The following is a 23,773-nucleotide window of genomic DNA, read 5'->3' on the forward strand; positions in this document are numbered from 1 at the left end:
CGGGTAGACTGTGCCTTCTCTTTGTTAAGGTAAATAGATTGAGCTCTTTGAATCTATGACAGCAAGGCATGTTTTCTAATGCTTTAATCATTCTTGTGGTTCTTCTCTGACCCCTCTCCAATTTATCAACATCCTTCTTGAATTGTGGGCATCAGAACTGGACACAAGATTCCAGCAGCGGTCAGACGAGTGCCAAATACAGAGGTAAAATAACCTCTCTTTTCATACTTGAGATTCCCCTGTTTGTTCATCCTAGGATGGCATTAACTCTTTTGGCCACATTGGGAGCTCATGTTCAGCTGATTATCCACCACAGCCCCAAATCACTGCTTCCCAGGATAGAGTCCTCCATCCCATAAGTATGGTCTGCATTCTTTATTCCTAGATATATACGTTTACAATTAGCTGTATTAAAAGGGTTTGCTTGTGCCCAGTTTCCCTAACGATCCAGACTGCCCTGAATCAGTGACGTGTTCTCTTGATTATTTACCACTCCCCCAATTTGTGTGTCACCAGCATAGGGAGGCTCAGCAGCACATCACTGGACACATTGGAACATCAGAGGAACAAACCAAGGGGCATCAAGGACAAAGCAGAGTGAACCATTGCACTCCGCAACCCAAAGTGGCCTGGGTCCTGTTGACTGCCAAGTCACAGAGCATTGATTGGGACTTTGAACAAATTCTCTCCCCTGCAGTAACAGTGACCCAGAGGGCTTGAGTACTGGTAACTGTGCAATATCCGAATTGTGGAAGGTGAAATTCACCTCTGGGCAGTGAAGCAGCACAAGAAATGTGCGCCTCTCAGATCCCAAGTGCAGGGGGAAATATCACCAGGGTAGGACAAATAGAGTGCCAATAGCCCACAGCCGCTGTGGAAATAAGCTGTGAGAGAGAGCAGGAGGGACATACAAGGGGTGGTGGGAACACAACAGCATTGTGAAATGGGGCAGTGGGTCAGCTGTCTAACGCGCCAGGTTCTGTGCGTTTACTCGTCATTTTAAATGCACAGGTATGCGTGCCAGTTACATGCAGCCCTCCGCGACTCAGCCTCCCCAGCTGGGCGGGAAGCTGGTGACTCTCACAGAGGGTTTCTATGACTTGTAAATCTGGAGCAAGCGTTTCCATCCCTCGTGCTCTCTGAAATTAAGGCCTGGCCTACGCTCTGGTATAACCCCGATTCAGCCACTGAAGACCAGCAATGGGTGCAAACCATTGCTGGTCCCTGCGTACAGACAAGAGACAGCAGGGTTTGCATTGCTCCTGCTCCTCTCCGTGCTTAGGGGGCCATGGTGGTGTAGCTACAGGGATTGCAGGGCCACTGATGGGTGAACTGGGGCTATCCCTGAGTGTCGGTGTCCAGCTCTGCAGGGATCGCCGCACATTTCACCACGTCCCCAGACATTCTTTCATCTCCGACAGAGACAGAGGCACATTCAGAGGGGACAGTAAGCGAAGGGGAGACAGAAAATGCACACGCGCACTGTGACTCACCCCGCGGGAGAGAGAAGACCTCTGCTTACAGGGAGACTCAGACACACGCACACTCCCAGCTAAACAAGTCGCAGTGTTTGCAGGAATTCCATCCCCAAGGGGCTGATCCATATTTTATTGCCTGTTCCCTCAGCCGAATGGTTCAAGATGCAAACAAACAAAACCCCTCCATTTTCCTTTTCTCTCCCTGCCAGAGCATGGGCGGGGCAGGGTGGGAGACCGGGCTGATGGGACAGCTCTGCTGACAAGAGTCAGCTGGTGTAACCTTGTCCTTTCTGAAGATAGGCTCCTTCCTGGCTGTCCCAGGTGGGTCGTTGTCTGCTCCAATATTCTCTCCCTCGCTCTCCCGCTCTCTCTTGCCACCTCCGTTTCATTTCCCCAGGATGAGTGCTTGTTATTGCAATATTAGAAGGTGCTGGCTCAGGCCCATTTGTCTGTAGGGTTTGTGAGGAAGCCCACGCTCATATAAATGTGGGAATTGGATTGATTTCCTTAGGTGCTCGTTACATTGAGTTATGACTGGGCTTGCCAGAGGGAACTTTCTCACTCCATATTAGGTCCACAAGCCCTGCTCTAATACAGTTTGGGAGCAGGTGCATCATGGTTTAAATGCTTAATAGCTTGTCAGGGCAGTTGAATCAAGCAGGTAATTTTCTCTCCTGCATTTTGACTACCATATGGGTTACAGGAGAATCCACAAGCTCCAAATAAGTGACTTACCTTATAAATCTGCTTTTTCCAGGGGGAGTAAACAGGTTTCAGTGCCATTGTAGCTTCAAGGAAAGTTGATTGATTTGAATAGAGGGCTCATATGTCTCCCTTGGACTGGATCGATGCAATCGTTGTCCCTAGAAACCAGTCGATATTCTTCCTTCAACGTAATTTGTTTCGGCCATACAGGTGGCACTGGGCATGGTGTATACAAGGGTGAATGTAGGGTTACCAAATGTCCGTATTTTCCCGGACATGTCTAGCATTTTAGTTGTTAATCGCCGTCTGGGAGGACTTTTTAAATATATAAAAATGTCCAGAAAATACAGATGTATGATAACCCTACCCACTGCCTCTCTCTCCTCTTGGGGTGACAGCTCGCTGCAGCCTGCGGATTGCAACCCCCCCTCCTCCCACAGTGCTGCTGCAACCCCAGTGTTGCGGGTGGGGGGGGGACCCGCGGCCACTTCTCCCTCCTCCGAGCATCCCCCGCAGCTCTGGCAGAGCTTCAATCTCCCCACTCCGCCCCGGCCGTGCAAGGAGCCCCCCCGCCAGTGGTCTGTGCAGCTGGGCCTGCCTCCCTCTCCCCTGCTGAGCCGCTGCCCAGGGGGGTCCCAGCGCAGGGGAAAGTTTCTCGGTGCGCGGCAGCGCCTCCCACAGCCGCCCGGCCTGAGCTGTTGCAGCACTTCTCTGCTCTAGCCTGGCCAGAGAGGGAGCCCGCGGCTGGGATGCAGCCTCGCAGGTGGGAGCGCGTTGGGGCTGGGATGCCCAGCTCAGGGGCAGGCCCAGAGCCCGAAGCAACTTCCCGCCCCCCCCCGGCTCCGGCTGCGCAGGGGAAGTGCCTGGCCGGGGGCGCACACGCTGGAAGCCGGGAAAGTTGGAGCCCAGGGAGGAGGCGGCTGCTTCGGGTGGCTGGGAGGGAGGGGGAATGTGGCGCACTCAGGGGAGGAGGCGGGGCCGGGGTGGGGATTTGGGGAAGGGGTTGGAATGTGGGGGCAGGGAAGGGGTTGGCATGGGGGCGGATTTGGGGGCCCCTGTGGAGTGTCCTCTTTTTTCAGTGTTCAAATATGGTAACCCTCATGAATGGACACATTGTACTTTGCATTAAAGCAACACAAGGGTTTGTATTGAACAAGTCAATTATTTTTATGTAGGTGTAACGCCAACAGACCCCGGTAGTCGGCGGGCAGAATCGAACTTGGGACTTCTGGAGCTTAGTACATGAGCCTCTACCGCCTGAGCTAAAAGCCAACTAGCTTTTAGTGAAGGCTGTAGAGCAGACATATTTTATCTGTCTCGCTTTTAAGTGGTCTAGGTGGGACAGAACACCACACCCAGAAGGTGTGTGGGTTACATAGGCTTTCCATAATACAGCAATGAGAGTCTGTTGGAGCTGCCCCCTGCACGCCAGACCCCATCTTCCAAAATGGAGGCTGACCTTTGATCTCGTCAGGCCCCTCTCCCCATCCTTATATGACAATGACAGCTACTCTACACAGAACAGTCTGTCTGTCTTAGGGTTTTGTATTGCTGCTCGTCATCGTAGTATCTGAGTGTCTTCCATATAAAATAGGTTAATGAGAGCCTAATGGACTCCATGGAGACCCCCTGGCCTTTCCCTCTTTGGAGGTTATATAAAGCTCTGCTTTGGTAGCATATCCCAACCAGAACTGTAGCATGCAGATGTGCGAGGGCCTGTTTATCTTTCTTCTCTCTTACCTGGTGCACCGTTTTGCTTTGTCGCTGGTGATCTCCCAAAAGCTTTGTGTTGAGAGAGGATAAACTGGCCACTGCGGAGCAAACTGATGATGAGGTGTTCTGAGCAGACATGCCAAACCTGCGAAAAAAATGCAGAAATTGGGTTTGTTTTGGGCTTAATTAGCTTGTGAGTTGTTCGTTGGCTAGTTTTTGGTTTGTAGCTCAGAGGCGTGGCGAGCGCCCTCCGTACCCTCCGACCGGAGGGGGCCCCGCAAGGAAGGGGGCCCCTAAAAGTGGCAAAATAAATACCGCATTCCAGTTTCTGCATTGTAAGGGGCCCCGCCCGGACATATGTTCGGAGGGGGCCACCGTTTGGAGGGGGCCACGTTCTTTGTTGCTACCACCACAGTCCCAGACTGCTCGCAGGGGGGATCTAGTCACATAGAGTGTTGGGGTTCACAGGGATTGGCTTGTTTTGAAATGGGATTCATTTGAGTTTTGGCTTATTGTGAAAGCCGGGGTGCTTATTTACCACGTGAAAGTTGGAAACTGTGATCTAAGGAGAGCTGGCTTTGGCAATTTTACAATTACTAACAAAAATCATTTTGGGTTGAAATGAAAATGATTTTTTTTTAATTAATCACATTGAAAATTTGAAAAAAATTGCATTTCAGGTCAAACCAAATCTTTTGTTATGATGACATCAAAATGTTTCTTTTAGATTTGGAGCTTTTTACTCTTTTTTTTTTTATTAAATAAAATTAAAGGCAATTTTGAACCAAAAAGTCAATTCAAACAAAAAAAAGATCAAAATATTTTCTTTTGAAAATGTTGAAACTGGCTGTTTTGATTTTTTTTTTGACATTTTTTATTTTCAAAATGAAAAATGTGTCGAAATGTACACATCTGTTGAACGTTCCCGTGTCACTGAATCAGAATTTTTCTCAGGGAAAAAAAAAAGGAGTGTGTGAAATTTTCCCCACGGCTCTAGTTGTGAGATTAGTGAGCGGGAATGTACAGGAGAATGAGCTTTTGGACCTTTTACTGAAAGCCTGTGTCTTTCCTCTCATCGTCACAACTTCCACCATTGCTAATCATATCATTGTTATTCATCATATTTATTTTATCACAATGTCAGTACAGTTATTTTCACATATCAACTAATTAATCCTGAATATGATTCTTTGTCGTATGCAATAATATTTAAGTAGCTATTGCTAATATTTAAGTATTATTGCTATTAGTTGTGGCTATAGTCAATTTGCAGATCAGTAAACTGAGTCACAGGAGTTGAGAACCCAAGAAGCCTGACTCTCAGTAGCGTGTGCTTGAGCCACTAGATTCACCATCTCCTCCACCTCCTGTTTCTACAATTGGAGTAAACAAAATCAACGGCCATGTGGCCCTTTAAAGGCAACGCATTAATGAAGTCAATGGAATGTATCCCATTTTGACTGTCTTTGGTCATTAGCTCAGCTATCCCTGGTGACATGTATACAGTAAAAGCACCTCTGGATGTGGACCTCTGGGCACTGGATGGTCTTTGAACCGTGGAAGTTGGAAATGGAGGTATTATAGTATAGCCACTGAGGGCTAGATTCATGAAGGGACTGAGGCGTCTAAGTCCAGCATTCACAATCCCCTCCCTCCCGCCACTCAGCTGCTGCTTAGCCCTGGAGGTGCCTATGTAGCCTTTGGTTCCTGATCTGGTAGGCATGCTCAGAGCACACCTACCCTGCACGGAAAAGGAAGAGCTGCCCCTCTGGATAAACTTCACCTCAATGCAGTGGTTAGGGCAGTCTCCTGGGAGGTACAAGTTCAAATCCCTTCTCCCCATCAGGGGTGGGGAATTGAACCTGGTTTTCCCACATGCCAGGGGGGTGCCCTGGCTGGATTAAGGGTTATTAAGGCAGTTTCCTGCTGCTAACTTTTCCCATGTGTTGCATAGGGAGCCTGGGGGCCTAATTCAGGGCTGTGAATTTTACTAGGGCACTGGGCTCATAAAATCCGTTCACTGCGATGCTGAGTGGGCAGCTCATTGGCCTCCTTGGTGAAGCTAACCCTGAGTGAGCATAAACACATGCGATCCCATTAAATTGCTTATGGAGTCTGGGGCTGCACAGGTGACTAGTCAGTAGCTGTGAGAGTACAGCCTAGTGGTTAAAGGTGGAGTCAGCGCTCTCCTTTTGTTCCCAACTTCACCATTTGCTGTGTGATCTTGGGCAAGTTATTTGGGCCAAAATGTTTAGACTTGGGTGCCCAACGTTAGACATCTTACTCGTTCTAGCCCCTAAATAAGTGGGTTGGTTTCCAGAAAAGGAGGCTGGTAGCTATAGGGATTCAGCACCTCTCAATATAGGCCTCCTATTCAGGTGGCTAGATATGCATTTAGATGTGTAACTTTAGACACCCTAGTTTGAAACATTTGGCCTTCACCGCTCCAATGCCTCAGTTTCTTCATCTGTAAAATGGGGATAATGTTTCCCGATGCAGCCACTGGGACTTTGTGAGTCTGAATGGATTAATCCTGGTCAAATGCTTCAGGATCTCTTGACAGAAGATGTTACGGAAGTTCAGAGCATTACTGTGATGTCCTTTGAGACTTTCTGCAAAGCCGTTGTTGGCCATCACTGAAATACAGAGAGCCCAAGGAAAGCTAAAGAAATAATGATCATACTTCCTCTCTACCTAGTCTTTGAAAGGTCAAGTCAAGTGACTGATAGTGGGCTAATGAGAAAGGGTCATTAGGACATCTTTACAAGTGCAAAGTGTTTTGGGAGATCTGCAAGTGATGATGGGAACAAAACCAAACTGGCCCTGTGGGAATATTAAACTACTATTTGTATTCTATTTGAACACTGATTGAAACTGATTTGAACACTGATTGAAATTAGTGATTTCTTCCATTGTTAGGTTTTCACTATATGATATATTGTATCTTTCCCTCGTATAATCATGGATCTGACTTGTTCAGAGCTTCAGCACTGCCGGTGGGGGCTAGACCAAAGAGATACATCAGTGTTCATCCTATTTCCATTACAAAGCATTTAGCATAGGTTGAAGATTTCTTCCCCAGTGAATGTGCATGTACTGAGTGCCCCATACAGCTGAGCTAATTGCTCTTGGATTATTCAGTTTTATCCATCAGACTACTTTAGTTTCAACATTTTCTGAGAGGGAGAAGTCAGCCAGCTACTTCAGTGATGATCTGGGTATTGATACCTAGATAGATTTAGTACAGATAAGCTCAAGCCATACAAACTGGAATCTGATTAAGCTTCCAAACATCTCATGATCTGTGGGTGTTCAAGTTATGGGGGTTGGTTTAGCTCATTTTAAGATGGGACCAACTACAAAAATTGGGAACAAAGGCATGATGAGATGTCCTAGTCCCATTGGTAACAATAACTGGGCTTCCCACCTTATGGATTTCACCATTGATTTGCTCTGGAGCCTGGCCCCAGACATCTTGTTTTGATGCTTTGCAGTGGACAACACCAACATTGGACTCTTTCAGTGTGATGCTGGGGTGCATTATCCACACAGAAGCAGTAAAAAAGGCAGGCTGAGGACAGACTGTGGAATCAATCAGACTCTACAGTCAATTGGCAGGGGATCTGTAGCAGCTCTATTATACTCTTTAGGGGAGCAATGCTATTCACTTTGGCATTGGGAGAGGTGCATGGCCCATTCCTGCAGCAGATGCGTAGGGATCAGAGTACTGATCACAGCACCCCCTGACACTTCAGAACCAGTGACACTGAAATCATGATAACGAACACCTGTGCTACAGCTGGTATCAGAGGGAGCGTACATCTAGCAAGTGCATTGCGTTCCTAAATATTTTCTATTCAAATATATAAGGAGGAGGATGAAGGGAAAGAGGGGGGAGGAAAGGGACAGGAGAACATCCCAAGGCCACCAATCCTCATGCTTCAGGGCATAAACTGAGCAGTGATCACCATAAAGGGTCAGGAGGCAATTTCTTCCCAGGCCATTAATTTTGCACAGTTAGGTGCACAGTGAGGATTTTACATCCTCCCCTGAAGCATCTGGCATTGGCCACTGTTGGAGACAGGATAGCAGACTACATGGACATTAGTTTTTTTTGGGGGGGAGGGGTGAAAACACAGAGAAGCAACAAACAAGGGGAACGGATTCTAAATGCCCCCAGAGAGGAGGAGGAGAAAGCTGCAGAAACCCCTTTGTGACGGAAGCAGTGCTTTTTGCCAGTCACGAATGGGCAGCGTCGCCCCCAGATCATCTGCTGTCTCTTGTGGGATCTGCCTGAATCTCTCTACCTAACGCAGAAAAATAAAAACCCTGGCACAGATCCGCACGGGGGCGACAGAGTTTTAGAGATGGCAGTATGGATACATTTGATTTAGACATGAACTCAGTTGCTACGATGTGGATATGGACTTTGATCCCGATCTCTTGGGTGGGCGGGGGGGAATGTGTTCAAGGTTTTTGTTGTGGACTCATCTGTTCTATTTGTTTTAAATACACGTCATACAGGAGTGCCTGAGGTGCTGCGTGGGATCAGGGGATCATTCTTAGGTACCTACAAACAGTCCTGATCCTCCATTGAAAACCACCTGGGTGCACCTGGAATCAGTGAGGCTCTGCCTGGGCACAGGGGTTTGCCCGTGTGATTCTCAGTGCAGAATGGGGAGCGGTAGATGTAGACACAGTCTCTGTCCCAAAGGGCTCAAGGTCTTTCTCCTCCCCTTTCCATCCTCTCCCTTGAATGAAACCTCAGGTTTAGGAACAAGAATGTGCAGCCTCAGGCATCTGTTCATATGCTAATTTTCCTCCCCAACGTTTGAATAACCTTCTATTTTCTTTTTGTCTCTTCTTCCCTGCAGGTCAACGGACTATGGCACTACCTATGAAAAGCTAAATGACAAAGTGGGCCTGAAGACTGTGCTGAGCTACCTTTATGTCAGTCCTACGAACAAGAGGAAGGTAAGGGAGAGCCATTGATCTGGTAGCCATAGAAACAAAATTACCATGCTCGCTTCATTTTAAAAAAGAATTCTGATCCGAATGCAGACTCCAGCAGTAAATCATGAGGCACTCAAGGACGTGAATCTGGCCTAATTTACACTGGTGTAACTCCGTGAAGTTCAGTGGAATTACTCTTGATTCACACAGCAGTAATACAGATCAGAATCAAGCCCTTAATCTTACACAGAAAGTGTCTAGTTTGTTGTTAGAGAAATGAGGGAGGTACATTGACTTGTTGCTGACTGTTCTACCTCCAAATAAGCTGAATTCACACAAATGTTTGTGAGACGCTTGCCTCTGCTGATTTCAACTAATCCACCTTTCCTTGCCTTATTATCAGCCACTTAGTATTGGAAACACCAGGTAAAAGACATCCCTTCCTTGCATTCGACGTTGCTTCCTTTTATGTTTCCTTACTTTAGCAAAAGAGTTGGAGGAAAAGCTGTAGCTGACCCCCGTGGCTGGTTACCTCACGTCAGAGGGCTGATATGCGTGCGTGTGGAGCTGTGGGCCGGGACCCAAGCTTTGAGTGGAACTTGTGGGAGAGAACATGATGTCATAGCTTTCAAGCCTTCTGCCCAGGCTTCCCACATGATGCAATTAGAGCTGCAGCTGACTCACAGAACACAGACCGAGCGTGACAACTGAGTGCTTTTTGATTTGAAGTCATCACTGTGGTGGTTCAAGGACCTAGCAGAGCCCTGGCACTTTCAGCTGCCCCTGGAAGTCAGACCAAGATTGCTCTAGCTAAATGCTTGTATCAGTACTGCACGTTAGGCAGGCTCGGAGACGGTTACGTTTGATCATTTTCAAACTGCCTATCTCATGTCTCTCTAGATAGCTTGCCAGAGTTGTATTTTGCTGCTATTATTATTTACTATTGTTTTTCCATCACCGGTCAGGCCACAGAGGTTTCAGGACTGATGTTTATTTCTCTGTCTGCAATCTTTATGGCGGGCACATTTCTATAGCAATCAGCCAGAACTACCCGTACCCATATGTATATGGCAGCTTTTTTATTTTTTTCAAAGCAGAGGCTGAATTCTCGTGAAAATTGTCTTCACCTGGTCAATGTTCTGAGTGAAATAGGGCAAAGTTGTTTGCATTTTGCTGTACAGATTTTGTCACTGCTTGCCCCCACAAGGTCCCAGCTGTTGTCCTCGGAGGAGTGGTTTTTTGAGAGTCCAAAGGCAAGTCAGAAAGATGACAACTGGCCTCATTAAGAGACTTTATTCAACTGAGTGTAATTGAAACCACACAAGCATCAGATAGGGTTGATTCAAAACTGGTTGGTCTAGTGCACAGGATTGATATGGAGACAGTCTCTTGGTGCTGGGTGAAGTTCTCTGGCTTGTGCCATACAGCAGCTCAGACTAGAGGATCACAATGATCTCTTCTGGCCTTAAAAGCTATGGCTGTATGAAGCAAGCTGGAGAGCTGATTCCAGTTCATTCTGTTTCCAGAGCAACTTCACCCACCTAAGATCTGAAGCAGGATATCAGGTTGCAGATACAGTACCCTTTGCTTATTAGCAACCACTTGTTTCCCAGCAAAATGGTGCCATTATCTGGCAGTTTCCAGGAAGCGGATGGCTTTGTTTTCAGGTTCATGCATACATGTACTCGTGCAAAGCAACGATAATTGTAGAAGCTGAGCTACTGTTTATTCGATTTCTGCTTGATACAATGTTGAAAAATAAAATGAAAAAAAGGCACGATCAAAACGTGCCATAATCGTTGCACTGTAACGAGTAGAGCAAATGTCGATCTTCGCCTGCTGTGCTGTATGTCCTTAGAGTGGACGCTCCGCCTGTGGGACACGGAGTGCAGCAGCGCACACTTCGACGATAGTGGTTGTATATAAAAAGCCATCCTGGCCGTCACCTTGCTGCGTGTCGTCCCGGGTTGTGCTGATTGCGTGATCCTGTGAAGTGGTCACACTGTTCTTAATGCACCAAACAATGGATCTTGAGACACCCCACTTCTCAGCTACTCGCGTTTGCTTAGTGCCTGGCCCAAGCAGGGCCTCCAGAGCCCTAACTTTGTCCGTGAGGGATGGTCAACGTTTTTGAAAGCCATGATGTGCAACAGAAGTACTTGGCTGCCCAGGTTCGGAGCCAGCAAATTGATTACAGGTAGGACCTGTCTTCTAATAAAGTTAACAGGCAGCCTGGCATGCCTGTTGCCAAGATCCACATCCCATTAATATCAAAGTCCATGGGACAGGATCATTTGCCGGCAAAATGTTGCTAGTAAGCAAAAGTTGTTAATACTGGGGTTGCTATTAAGCAGAATCTACTGTATTACATCATCAGAGTTATCTCCTTGGCTAATCACAGCCTTGGGATACACCGTTTCCTAATAACTTCGGAAACCCTTCTGGATTTACAGCTTAGTCCAGGAGTGGCCAGCCTGAGAAGGAGCCAGAATTGACCAATGAACATTACCAAAGAGCCACCGTAATATGTCAGCAGCCCCCCATCCGCTACCCCCCTCCGGCCCCCAGTGCCTCCCGCCCATCGGCAGCCCCACCAATCAGCGCCTCCCCCTCCCTCCCTCCCCATGCCTCCGCCCACCACAATCAGCTGTTTTGCAGTGTGCAGGAGACTCTGGTGGGGAGGGGGAGAAGCAAGGGCATGGCAGGCTCAGGGGAAGGAGCAGGGGCCTTGGGGGAAGGGGTGGAGCGGTGGCAGGACCTGGGGCAGAGCAAGGGGTTGAGCAGTGAGCACCCCACAGCACATTGGAAAGTTGGCATCTGTAGCTCCACTTTGGAGTCAGCACCTATACAAAGAGCTGCATGCTAACTTCTGAAGAGCCGCATGCAGCTCCGGAGCCACAGGTTGGCCACCCCTGGTAGTTCTACCCCACCATCCACTATATGTACTCACTCCTTGCCGCTTCAACTGCAGCCGGTCCTAAACGGTCGCGCATTGTTGCTGCACACGGTTAAACGCTGCGTTGTGTCAACCCCAAATTGGCTCCACATCAGTGGAAGACAAAGTGATTTCTATGTGCAGAATTTGTAAAGTGCTTTGAGCATCTCCGTTGCTGTCTTGGATTTGTCATTTCCCAGGATCACGTCACCGTGAGCCACCCTCCCCTTTGCGTTGTCTAAGGATGAGAGAGAGATGAATGCATGTTACAGGAAGCAGTCCCACGCACTTAGACTGTAAACTTTTCTGGGCAGGGAGCATTTCTGTTGTTGTTAAATGTTCATACGATACCTAGCACAATGGCGAACTTGTCTCTGACTGGAGCCACTAGGCACTACTGCAATATGAAAACACAACCTTAACCATTTGAGCTATAGGCAGTGACTTCCCATGTGCATTGGATGTAAGTCTTACAACCTCTTTGTTTACCTGTCACAAGAGGGCAACATGAACTCTCTCTCTCTCTCTCTCTCCATTCCCAGGTGAAATGTTTTTACGGTGTGTATCAGTTTCTCCCTGAGCTTGAACCTCCCAGGTTGTCGGTCAGACTCAGAGATGCTCACACTTTCTGTCGATTGATTAGCTTGCACACTGCTGCTAACGCTGTCTGCTCATTAGTGCTTAGACGATTAACAGTTACTTGGAGGAGGAGAACCCTGCTACATCCATCCGTTCCTAATTGATTTACTAGGGAGAAGGATAATCACTTCTCGGCTGCCCTGTAGAACTGGAGTGGGAATTACCTGTCAGATTCCTTTGAAGCCTAAAAATACTTCTGTTCAATGGCTAAATAGGATTTATGCACTCAGCTGAATGCCAGGTGTATAAACATCATTTACCTGAATCGGCAACGTATCCCTGGGCTTAACTAAAGTACAAGGCAAGAAGATTGACCCCCCCCCCCCTTTTGATTTTAAAGCAGAGCTCTTGTCCCCAGTTTTGGGGAGCATTATGGCAAGTTATTGAATTCAGTTGCATTCTTCCATAGTGTCTAGAGCTGTTATGTTGACAGGTCATTAGGAGGTGCTAGTCTCCTAATATCAGGCTGCCCCCTGTCTCCCATAATAATGATTAATATTATCAATACTTTGCAACTACATGGCACCTTTTAACCTCCCAGAGGTTTACATGCAATCATGAATTATGCTTTCTATCTATCCATCCATCCATTAGGATTGGATGCCTTTTTGGGGTGGAGTGGGGAAACATTTCGTTAGTCAAACACAAGTTATGGGGCTCAGTACGGGAGTAATTGGATGGAACTCTCTGGCCTGTGCTATCCAGGCGATCAGACCAGATGGTGCAACGGTCTTTCCTGCCCTTAAAAATCTATCTATCTATCCTAGGATTTTATCCTGCCACCCGTCACCATAACATCTCAGCGTCTTCCACGTAAAACCAATTGCAAAGTCCCTAATGAACTTCATGGGGTCCTTGGCACTTCTCTCCTTTCAGGGTAAAGAACATAAGAACGGCCAGACTGGGTCAGACCAAAGGTCCATCCAGCCCAGTATCCTGTCTTCCGACAGTGGCAATGCCAGGTGCCCCAAAGGGAGTGAACCCAACAGGTAATGATCAAGTGATCTCTCTCCTGCCATCCATCTCCACCCTCTGACAAACAGAGGCTAGGGACACCATTCCTTACCCATCCTGGCTAATAGCCATTAATGGACTTAATCTCCATGACTTTATCCAGTTCTCTTTTAAACCCTGTTATAGTCCTAGCCTTCACAACCTCCTCAGGCAAGGAGTTCCACAAGTTGACTGTGTGCTGTGTGAAGAAGAACTTCCTTTTATTTGTTTTAAACCTGCTGCCCATTAATTTCATTTGGTGGCCCCTAGTTCTTATATTATGGTACCAAGTAAATAACTTTTCCTTATTTACTTTCTTCACATCACTCATGATTTTATATACCTCTATCATATCCCCCCTTAGTCTCCTCTTTTCCAAGCTGAAAAGTCCTAGCCTCTTTAATCTCTCCTCATATGGGACCCATTCCAAACCCCTAATCATTTTAGTTGCCCTTCTCTGAACCTTTTCTAAAACATCTGCTTGGGGTAGGAATTTTTGGTTTTAATTTTTAATTATTTATATATTTATTAATTTCCTTTTGTTTAGGTTGATTCATTTCAGGGGCTTTCGGTTGACTGGGTTTTTTGGGGTGGAGGGGAGTGCCAAAGTTGCGAGCATCATTCTTGTGCTAGAAAGGCCTTTCTGAAGAGGAAAGTTTTGCAGTATTTCCTAAAGACAGTCAGACTCTGGATTCGCCTCTTGTCCTTTGCAAGTTCGTACCATAGGGAGATCCCTGACTGAGAATGCTTCGTCTCAAGCTCTTACCTGCTTTGCGACCTGCATTGTCCAAGAATAACATTTTCTTCTAGAACTGGTTGAACCATTGTGAATATTTTTCACCACCAAAAAAAAAGTGTATAGAAATTTCAAATTCTCAGATAATTTCAGCCAACTCTGCTTTGCAGCCATGTAGCATTTTTCATCCGTAAAGCTCAAAGGTAAATAAATAGCGTTATCTCCATTTTGCAGGTAGGGAAACTGAGGCACAGAGAGGGGAAATGACTTGCCCAAGGTCACAAGTGGGTAAGGCCCAATTCCTCAAAGCTATTAAGGCATCTGACTCCCATTGATTTCAGTGGGAGTTAGGCTATGATCCTCAAAGGTATTTAGACACCTAAATGTACAACAGATGGTGCCAGCAGGAGCTGGTGTGGAAGGAAGAATGATCAAGCAGTTATGTATCTTAGAACACTTGAGTCCTATTCCTGGCTCTGTCATTGACTCAAAATGTAGCAACTAAATGGCTAGTAGCCCTTGGCTCAGAATGTGATAAATAATTCCTGGTGTCACTGTGAATTAGGACTTGGCTTCTCTTCCTCAGTTTTCCTCATCGGTAAAGTGGTGAATAGTGATCCTTACTGTACCTAATTTACTGGAGGAGTGTGGGAATTAATTTACTGGTGTTTGCTCAATGGTCCGTAACTGTTTAAACACTCCACATTTGCTGCTCTCCAGTGATTGCTGTATCAGGGTGTTACTAAGTAGAGGAAGATACTCTATATTCATTTGTCTGTTGCTGTTAATCTCTAAATGGTGCCCTCTGCAATTGTATACCTAAATTGTATTCACAGATGCCTAAACGTAGGCACAGAGAGGTTAAGTGACTTTCCCAAGGCCCTGGATCCACTGCCACCTTACAGCATTGTCTACTGTACACTCACCTGAGTGTGTGATCTTGGCCGCACTCAGGTAAGTGTACAGTAGACACTGCCTCAGTTTTCCAATCTGTAAATTTAGGACAGTCTTGTTTTACAGATCGGTAATCGAAGGCACCAGAGGGGTTAAGTGACTTGCTCAAGTCTCTACACTCAGTCATTGGCAATCAGGTTAGAATCCATGAGTCCCCTGCTCTGTCTACTAGACCACAGTGCTGCTTGCTGCTATGTCTCGTACTTCAAAGGAGTGGGATGTGGCAGTGTTTTGGGGGGACGTTTTCTAGAAACTGAAATGGGTATTTGGAAAATACACCCTATGATTGCTTAGTAGCGTCACAGACGGGCAGGCAGCATGTGTTAAATAAAACGAGAGCATAGAGGTAGTGGTCTGAGCACAGGCTTGGAAGTCAGGAGCTACTGAATTCTAATCCCACCTTGAGCAATGACGCTCTCTTTGCCTCACCGATGAAGTGGGGATACTGCTACTTATCCTGCTTAGAGAGGAGTTGTGGGGATGGATTGATACATGTTTTCATCGTGCTTTGAAGCTGAGAAATGATATCAACAATTGGCTGGTCTGCCTGCACCGCTGCCCTCTCCTGGCTGGAGTCAGAACTGCTTGACTGTTGTATTATAGTCCCGGCAATGGTAGGAACTCAGGCGATGTCTCCGTTTGCTCAAGTGGTCGGGTTCTGTGCATTTGCAATGAGATCAGTTCCTTTTGTCACCATGGAATTCCAGGTGGTCGTGATGCGCGGCCCATGGACAGCTGTGAAGTCCTCAGTAGCTATGGTTTTCTTACATAATTATTATTTCCAGTCATGATGGGAAGCCAAAGTGCCTGTTGCTGTGAGATTTCCACCCCCGTTAAGAGGCTGTAATTAGCAGAGAGTATTCTAGGACGCATCCTTCACTCCAATACATACACCCACCCAGTTATTTGCATGAGAGCCCACAATAGGGGGCATCTGGCTCAGCATCAATTACATACAGGTTGAAATGGGCCTTATGACTCTCTGATAATTTTCCGAGAGACTCGAGAATCATCTTACAGAAGCCTTCGCTGCAGATGAATATGATTCAAAGGAAAAACAGGCTAGCACTGTGAAAAAGCAAAGGTTTTCCTCCAAATAGGCATTGCCTTCCTTGGATTTTCTGTTCCATGGATCCATCCATAGGGATATGGCAAAAGGTTGCTGGGTGCTCTGCAGGTATTCTCTGATGGACAGCAGGAATGCCAGTTTTCTGTTGATCTTTTTTGTGTGTGATGCATTCTGGGCTGTAGTTACACATCATTATAGGCTGATACTTACTGCAGTGTGGGAACAGGAGTTGCAGTTGTTTGCTCTTTTGAATACAATTTTTTCCCTGTGCATTGCTAGTTTTGTTACAGCTGTTGCATCTGAGCCAGAGACAGGGCCAGACCCTTAACTGGAGTAAACTGGAATAGCTCTGATGACTTCAGTGGAGTTCCCTCACTTTATGCCAGCCGCTCTTTTATGTGCATGGATGTGTGTGGCAGAATCAAGGGCTGGGGTGCAGGGGGTGTGTGGCTGTGGCAATTGTTGTTGGAAAGTAGAAATGAATAGGGAGGAGCAAGATGAATTGGTCTGTGCTGGGGCAGAATTGTTGTGGAGTTTAGAATTCAATGATATGTTTCCAAGTAAAAATTCGACTTTTTTTTTTTTTTTTTTTAACTGGGCATTTTTGGCAGCTTGCAGGGATTTTCCTTGTGTGCGGATCTACAGCTAGTGTTAGAGACTGTCGTAAGGCTGAGTATTGAGACGCATTTATGTGTAAGCGAGAACACGCACAAAGAAGGAATGGAGGGATTCAAACGCCATTGTTATGTGGATGGGCATAGAAGGCGGGATGGACGGCAAGGAACATTTCAACAAATTGCTTGGGTTGTAGCTAGGGAATCCCCCGGGCTGTGTGGAAATTTAACTCCTAATAGGCATCCTTACTGATTGGCACTGAAGCGATCATTCAGCTCTTGGCTTTCGCCCCTCTTGGGGTGCATCAGAGGAGTTCCTCATTGTGGTGCATTATGGGAGATAGTCTGTCCAGAAAACCCAGCACACAGGGGAGAGTGGGAGCCTAGGGTACCTGAACTACAACTCCCATAAGGCACCCTGGTGCCATTTTGAATCAAAATACTTTGGGTTTTCAAGTTTTCCTTTTTTCAACAAAATACGATTTCCCCTGGAAAGCAGACCGTTCTGAGAGATTTCCCTTAGTTGAAAACCCAGTTTTCCACTGAAAAAGCTGAGGTGGAAAACTTTCTACCAGCGCTGACCCTTGGGCTTCAGATAAGATTGGATAGAGGGAGAAATGAAAAAGTAAAAAACAAACCAACCATAGATATTGTTCAGATAAAAAGTGAATAAACCTGAGGTCCTGATTACTCGGGGCCATTTAATATTCCACTGCACCCTACTAAAAGTGGGAGTGATAATCCTGGTGTTCTGGCTGGATTCCACTGCCTCCTTGCAGTTTCAATTGGACACAGCTCTTGTCTGAAGTTGTTGCATAGTGTTGCTCTTGGCTTTGTCCTGAGGATTTAAGTGGCACATGGGCCTTGCACAGCACTCTGCACCCTGGGAAATTTCACCTGCAGAAATTATTCAGCTGCGAAGATCAAAATGAGGGTTGTCCCAAAGTGATCCTTATAACAGAACTCCAGTGTGAGAGAGAGTGATATTAAGCCCATCTAGCAAAGTAACCCACAGCACTGGGGCAGTAGAGGAAAAGAGAACCTCTCTCCTGCCCCTGTAAATGTCGGGTCCCACAGCCGCATCCGATCAGACCCCGAAATGTTCATTTGTATTTAGGAAGACATAAGCCCAGAAAGTTATCACTGGCTAAAAGCCCGTAGGCTATTTTTTTTAACCCATCTCTGAAATGCAGCCTCTCGGGTGGAATAAGGTATGTTTTTTAATAGCTAGCACACAGCAGTTTAGGGTAATCAGTGAGGCAGAATACTGTTACTGTATGTGATGAAAACTTCAGAAAAAAATTTAAGGAGGTGGAATAAATGGGTACCCAACTGGGATTTGTCCAGGGCTAACAACTCTCCTCTTTCAGCAATGGCAGGAGACCTTAAATGACAGAGAGCTGGACCTCGGTTTTATTGCTCATTACATTCTTACATCATAAGCTCTTTGGAGCAGGCCCCGTCTTTCTGTTGGTGCATGTACAGCCCCTAGCACAGCGGGGTTCTGGATCGCTGACTGGAGCATCTAGGTGTGACTGCCATACAGATAATAAACAATAACATCACACTTTTGCTTCTGAATCTTGGCTTTGGTCTCCCACTCTGTCCCCAATGGAAATTCCATGGGCTGTCTTATTTCCTCTCCCCCCCCCCCCCCCCCCCCCCCCCCCCCAGCGTCCTAGCTGGTTGATAGGATGCCAAGGCTGCGGTTCCAAACGCGGGCTCTGTGCTCGCTAACCCAACCCGCAGTTTGCTGCCATCCCTTGCCAGCGCGCCCGTTAGTCATTTATGATCTGTTCGTTTTTCTGACATTTGCCTCCCGAGCAGTTGGTGGGGAGCTGAGCTCTGCAGAGTCCTAAAGCCATTTGGCGGATGGAAGGTTTCTTTGGACCCTTTTTCCTTATTATATCAACACTGTGATAAACCTGTGTGTGCCGTGAACTGACACGCGCTGTTGTGATCTTGAAGAGAACGTATTTATAACAGCCAGGCAATGGGTAAGTTAGAGCCACAGGGAAGGAATAATAGAACCATTTCTTTCACTGTCTTTTATTTCTAATCTTTTCCTTTGGCCCAGTGAAATCTATTTACTGAATGGCCTGTGGCGGTGCAGCCACCACGGAAGGGAGGTGACATTACCTGGGATCCAAATTGAGTTGTCGCCCTCCCTCTGTGCACTCGTTCGCTGCACCCATTACTCTCCTTGGAACGTTCCTTTGTGAGGCCGTGCTCTGAAAAAAGTGCGTATCCAGTAAGAGCCTCCAATGGGGAGAGTCTGTCCTTTGTTGTAGGATTGAAATCCTACAACAATACGGTCAGCTCAGTGCAACACCCTCCTTTATCGTTATAATGTTGGCTCCTAGAAGCCCTGACTGTGATCAGGGCCCCCTTGTGCATTGTCTGAATGGACCCTGTTGCCGTGCACTTAAAGTTCCCCAGTACGTATTGCCCTGCTCCCGTCTCAACGCAGGTTGGATCAAAGTACACCATGGAAGCTTTGATACGTGGCAGCAAGGTCCACCTGGCCGGGTAGTGCATGACAGGCTGGTGCAGGGTAGTTTTACACCCCAGCTTGCCTCGCACTAATTCTTTGTTAAGACAAGCCCCAAGGTTGGGAAGGAAGGAAGCGGTGTTACCCTCCCTTTATAGATGGGGAACTGAGGAAAGAGAAACGAAGTGACGTGCCACAGGTCACATAAGGAGTCTGTGGCAGAGCTGGGAATTAAACTCAGGTGTGTTGAGCCTTAACCACAAGAACATCCTTCTTTCTTCAAGTGTTGGTCTCTTAAGGTCCAACCCTGCAAACACTTAAGCATACGACTCACTTTACTGAGTAGGTCTCTTTGAAATTACTCTCCTAACAAGAGTTACATAGGCTATGGCTACATTAAACTGAGAGGCGTTAGGTAGGTCGATGGAAAAAATTTTCCAGCAACCTAGCACTGTGTCCACCGGGGTAAGGTTGGCTTAACTATGTCGCTCAGGGGTGTGGATTTTTCATACCACTGAGTGATGTAGCTGAGTTCACCTAATGATTTAGTGTAAACCTGGTCTTATATGCTTGAGGAACGAGGCCCTGAGGCTCTTTGGCAATGTCATTGTAAAGTAGTAGCTGGAGCAAGGAACTGGAAGGAATCCAGGTCTCCTGAGTTCTCGTCTCAGCCTCTTGCTTTGTGAGCTGGGGCAAGTCACTTTCAGCCCAGATCCTCACAGGGAAGTTAGGTGCCTAAATCCCTTTTGGATCTGGGCCATCACTCTCTCTGCCTCAGTTTGACCCTCTAGAAACAGGAGCTATAACGTCTCTTTCTGACCGGGATGTTGGTAGCCTTAATTCTTCAGAGTTTGTAAAATGCATTGAGATCCTCATATGCAGGCTGCTGTGTAAAGACAAAGCAGTCGTTATTAGAACTCTCTTAAAATATGGACATATTTTTAGTACGCCTTAAATCGCTTTGTTTTTGTTATGATGTTATATTAATGAATGCTTTAATCATATATATATATATATATATATAGTAAATTAAGCCTTGGAGATTAAATTCATTAATGGTTGTAAAGCTCTTTTGAGATCCTTGGCTGGAAGGCATACACAACCAATAAAAAAGTACTAATAATATTTTAGAAATGCTAAGCATTGTTTATTATTATTGAAAGAACATCTGTTTTTCTATTGTCTCATCTGTTCTATTTTATTCCATCACTGTGGTTTCTGGGCACCTTCTTAATTCGTGGTCTCTGGCATCCTTTCTCTCTCTAAGGCAGATTTTAATTTTGTTGCCATTTACTCCCTATCCTGCACTGAGCGCTGTGAAGGTGGATCCCTGCCCCTGAGAGGTCTCCCGTTGGCTTCAATCATCCTATACACCCGCCTGGGCACTATTCACACAGCTCTCAGTGCAGGATTGGGACCCAAGTCAATGTGACACCTTAACCCCAAATTTCCATCCTCCCCAAACTGGTCATTAAGAACATAAGAACGGCCATATTGGGTCGGACCAAAGGTCCATCAAGCCCAGTATCCTGTCCTCTGACAGTGGCCAATGTCAGGTACCCCAAAGGGAATGAATAGAACAGGGAATCATCAAGTGATCCATGCCCTGTCACCCAATCCCAGCTTCTGGTACACTGAGGCTAGGGACACCATTCCTGCCCATACTGGCCATTGACGGACCTATCCTCCATGAATCTATCTAGCTCCCTTTTGAACCCCGTTCTAGTATTGGCCTCCACAACACCCTCTGGTAAGGAGTTCCAGAGGTTGACAGTGCGTTGCGTGAAAAAATACTTTCTTGTGTTTGTTTTAAACCTGCTACCTGTTAATTTCATTTGGTGGCCCCTTGTTCTTGTACTATGAGAAGGAGTAAATAACACTTCCTAATTTACTTTCTCTATACCACTCATGATTTTATAGACCTCTATCCTATCCCCCTTAGTCGCCTCTTTTCCAAGCTGAAAAGTCCCAGTCTTATTAATCTCTCCTCATACGGAAGCCGTTCTATACCCTAATAATTTTTGAACCGTTTCTGAACCTTTTCCAACTCCAATATATCTTTTTTGAGATGGGGCGACCACATCTGCACGCAGTATTCAAGGTGTGGGCGTACCGTGGATTTATATAGAGGCAATATGATATTTTCTGTCTTATTATCTATTCCTTTCTTGATTATTCCCAACATTCTGTTCGCTTTTTGACTGCCGCTGCACATTGAGTAGATGATTTCAGATAACTCTCCACAATGACTCCAAGGTCTTTTTCTTGAGTGGTAACAGCTAATTTAGACCCCATCTTTGTATATGTATAGTTAGGATTATGTTTTCCAATGTGCATTACTTTGCATTTATCAACATTAAATTTCATCTGCCATTTTGTTGCCAGGTCTCCCAGTTTTGTGAGATCCTTTTGTAACTCTTCACAGTCTTCCTGGGACTTAACTATCTTGAGTAGTTTTGTATCCTCTGCAAATTTTGCCACCTCACTGTTTACCCCTTTTTCCAGATCGTTTATGAATATGTTAAATAGGACTGGTCCCAGTACAGACCCCTTGGGGACACCACTATTTACCTCTCTCCATTCTGAAAACTGACCACTTATTCCTACTCTTTATTTCCTATCTTTTAACCCATTACCAGTCCATGAGAGGATCTTCCCTCTTATCCCATGACTGCTTACTTTGCTTAAGAGCCTTTGGTGAGGGACCTTGTCAAAGGCTTTCTGAAAATCTAAATACAGTATATCCACTGGATCTCCTTTGTCCGCAAGCTTGTTGACCCCCTCAAAGAATTCTAGTAGATTGGTGAGGCATGATTTCCCTTTACAAAAACCATGTTGACTATTTCCCAACAAATTATGTTAATCTATGTGTCTGACAATTTTGTTCTTTACGATAGTTTCAACCAGTTTGCCCGGTACTGAAGTGAGGCTTACTGTCCTGTAGTTGCCAGGGTCACCTCTAGAGCCTTTTTAAAAATTGGCGTTACATTAGCTATCCTCCAGTCATTTGGTACAGAAGCTGATTTAAATCATAGGTTACAGATGACCTGCAATTAGTAGTCCTGCAATTTCACATTTGAGTTCCTTCAGAACTCTTGGGTGAATACCATCAGGTCCTGGAGATTTATTACTGTTTAGTTTATCAATTTGTTCCAAAACCTCTTCTAATGACACATTGTAACCCCAGAGCTGTGAGTGGTGCTGGAGTGAGGTATTATTTGGAGTACGTTAAACATGGAAAAACACAGATTCTTGTAGCATCTTACTTTGAAGGAACAAACAATATTTAAAAAGTCAGTCACTTATCTCTTTTGTACTTATTTTTAAACATAATTAACAAAACTCTCACATATGGCACCCTGTAAAAGGGGGAGTTGAAAAAGCAGATATATATATGCTTTTTCAGCTCCCTCTTTTACATGGTGCCGTGTGTGTGTGTGTGTATGTATATATATATATACACACACACACACTTTATCTCTCTCTATATATAGCAAGAGATTTTGTATCTATCGAGAGAGAGAGAGAGAGAGAGAGAAGAAGTGTGTGTTTGCAGGTACATACACAGAATTACATTAAAAGAACTTTATGGTTGCAAAGTGAAGCCTTCAGTAGTTAGGAAAAGCCAGAAATAAGGTTGTTGGTACAACCTTAATTCAGCCTCCTTGTGCATTATGATAATCTTTAATTACATGATGACATACTATTTTTCCACAGGACCCCTGCCTCATTCAGTGCACAGGATGGGGGTGCTCACTGAATGAGCAGCTATTCAATATTTTTTTCTTATCCACTTTGTTCAATGTGTGCCCCAGATAGGGTGACCAGACAGCAAGTGTGAAAAATCTGGACAGTGGGTGGGGTGTAATAGGAGCCTATATAAGAAAAAGACCCCAAAATCAGGACTGTCCCTATAAAATCAGGACATCTGGTCACCCTAGCCCCAGGCCTTATTTACTGTACACTATTCAAGAACATAAGAACGGCCATACTGGGTCAGACCAATGGTCCATTTAGCCCAGTATCCTGTCTGATGACAGTGGGCAATGCCAGATGCTTCAGAGGGAATGAACAGAACAGACAATCATCAAGTGATCCATCCCCTGTCGCTCATTCCCAGCTTCTGGCAAACAGATGCTAGGCACACTCAGGGCTTGTTTTCATTACCACGGTAAGTCGACCTAAGTTACTCTACTCCAGCTATGTGAATAACTTAGCTGGAATCAATGTAGCTTAGGATGGGCAACTTACCCCGGCGTCTTCACAACGCTGAGTCAATGGGAGACGCTCTCCAGTCGACTTCCCTTACTCTTCTTGGAGAGCTGGAGTACCGGGGTCGACCAGAGAGCGCTATGCCATCGGTCTAGTGGGTCCTCACTAGACCCGCTAAATCGATCCCTGCTGGATCTCCCTGGTAGTGGAGACAAGCCCTCAGTCCACATGTGTCCACATGGTGTTGCACCCTTGCCCATCCTGGCTAATAGCCATTGATG

The 23,773-nt window shown here is 46.0% G+C and overlaps 1 protein-coding gene across 1 annotated transcript in view; it reads left to right on the top strand.

Moving 5' to 3' along the window:
* The window catches only part of SORCS3 (sortilin related VPS10 domain containing receptor 3), a 464,482-nt gene that overhangs the window by 225,534 nt on the left and 215,175 nt on the right, over positions 1–23,773 (top strand). Inside the window, exon 3 of the mRNA XM_024208853.2 lies at positions 8,771–8,870. Within this exon, the coding sequence (XP_024064621.2) occupies positions 8,771–8,870 (100 nt within the window). The remainder of the gene's footprint in view (positions 1–8,770; positions 8,871–23,773) is intronic.

Source organism: Terrapene carolina, unplaced genomic scaffold, assembly GCF_002925995.2.
Source record: "Terrapene carolina triunguis isolate 2854851 unplaced genomic scaffold, T_m_triunguis-2.0 Scaffold95, whole genome shotgun sequence".
NCBI lineage: Eukaryota > Metazoa > Chordata > Testudines > Emydidae > Terrapene > Terrapene triunguis.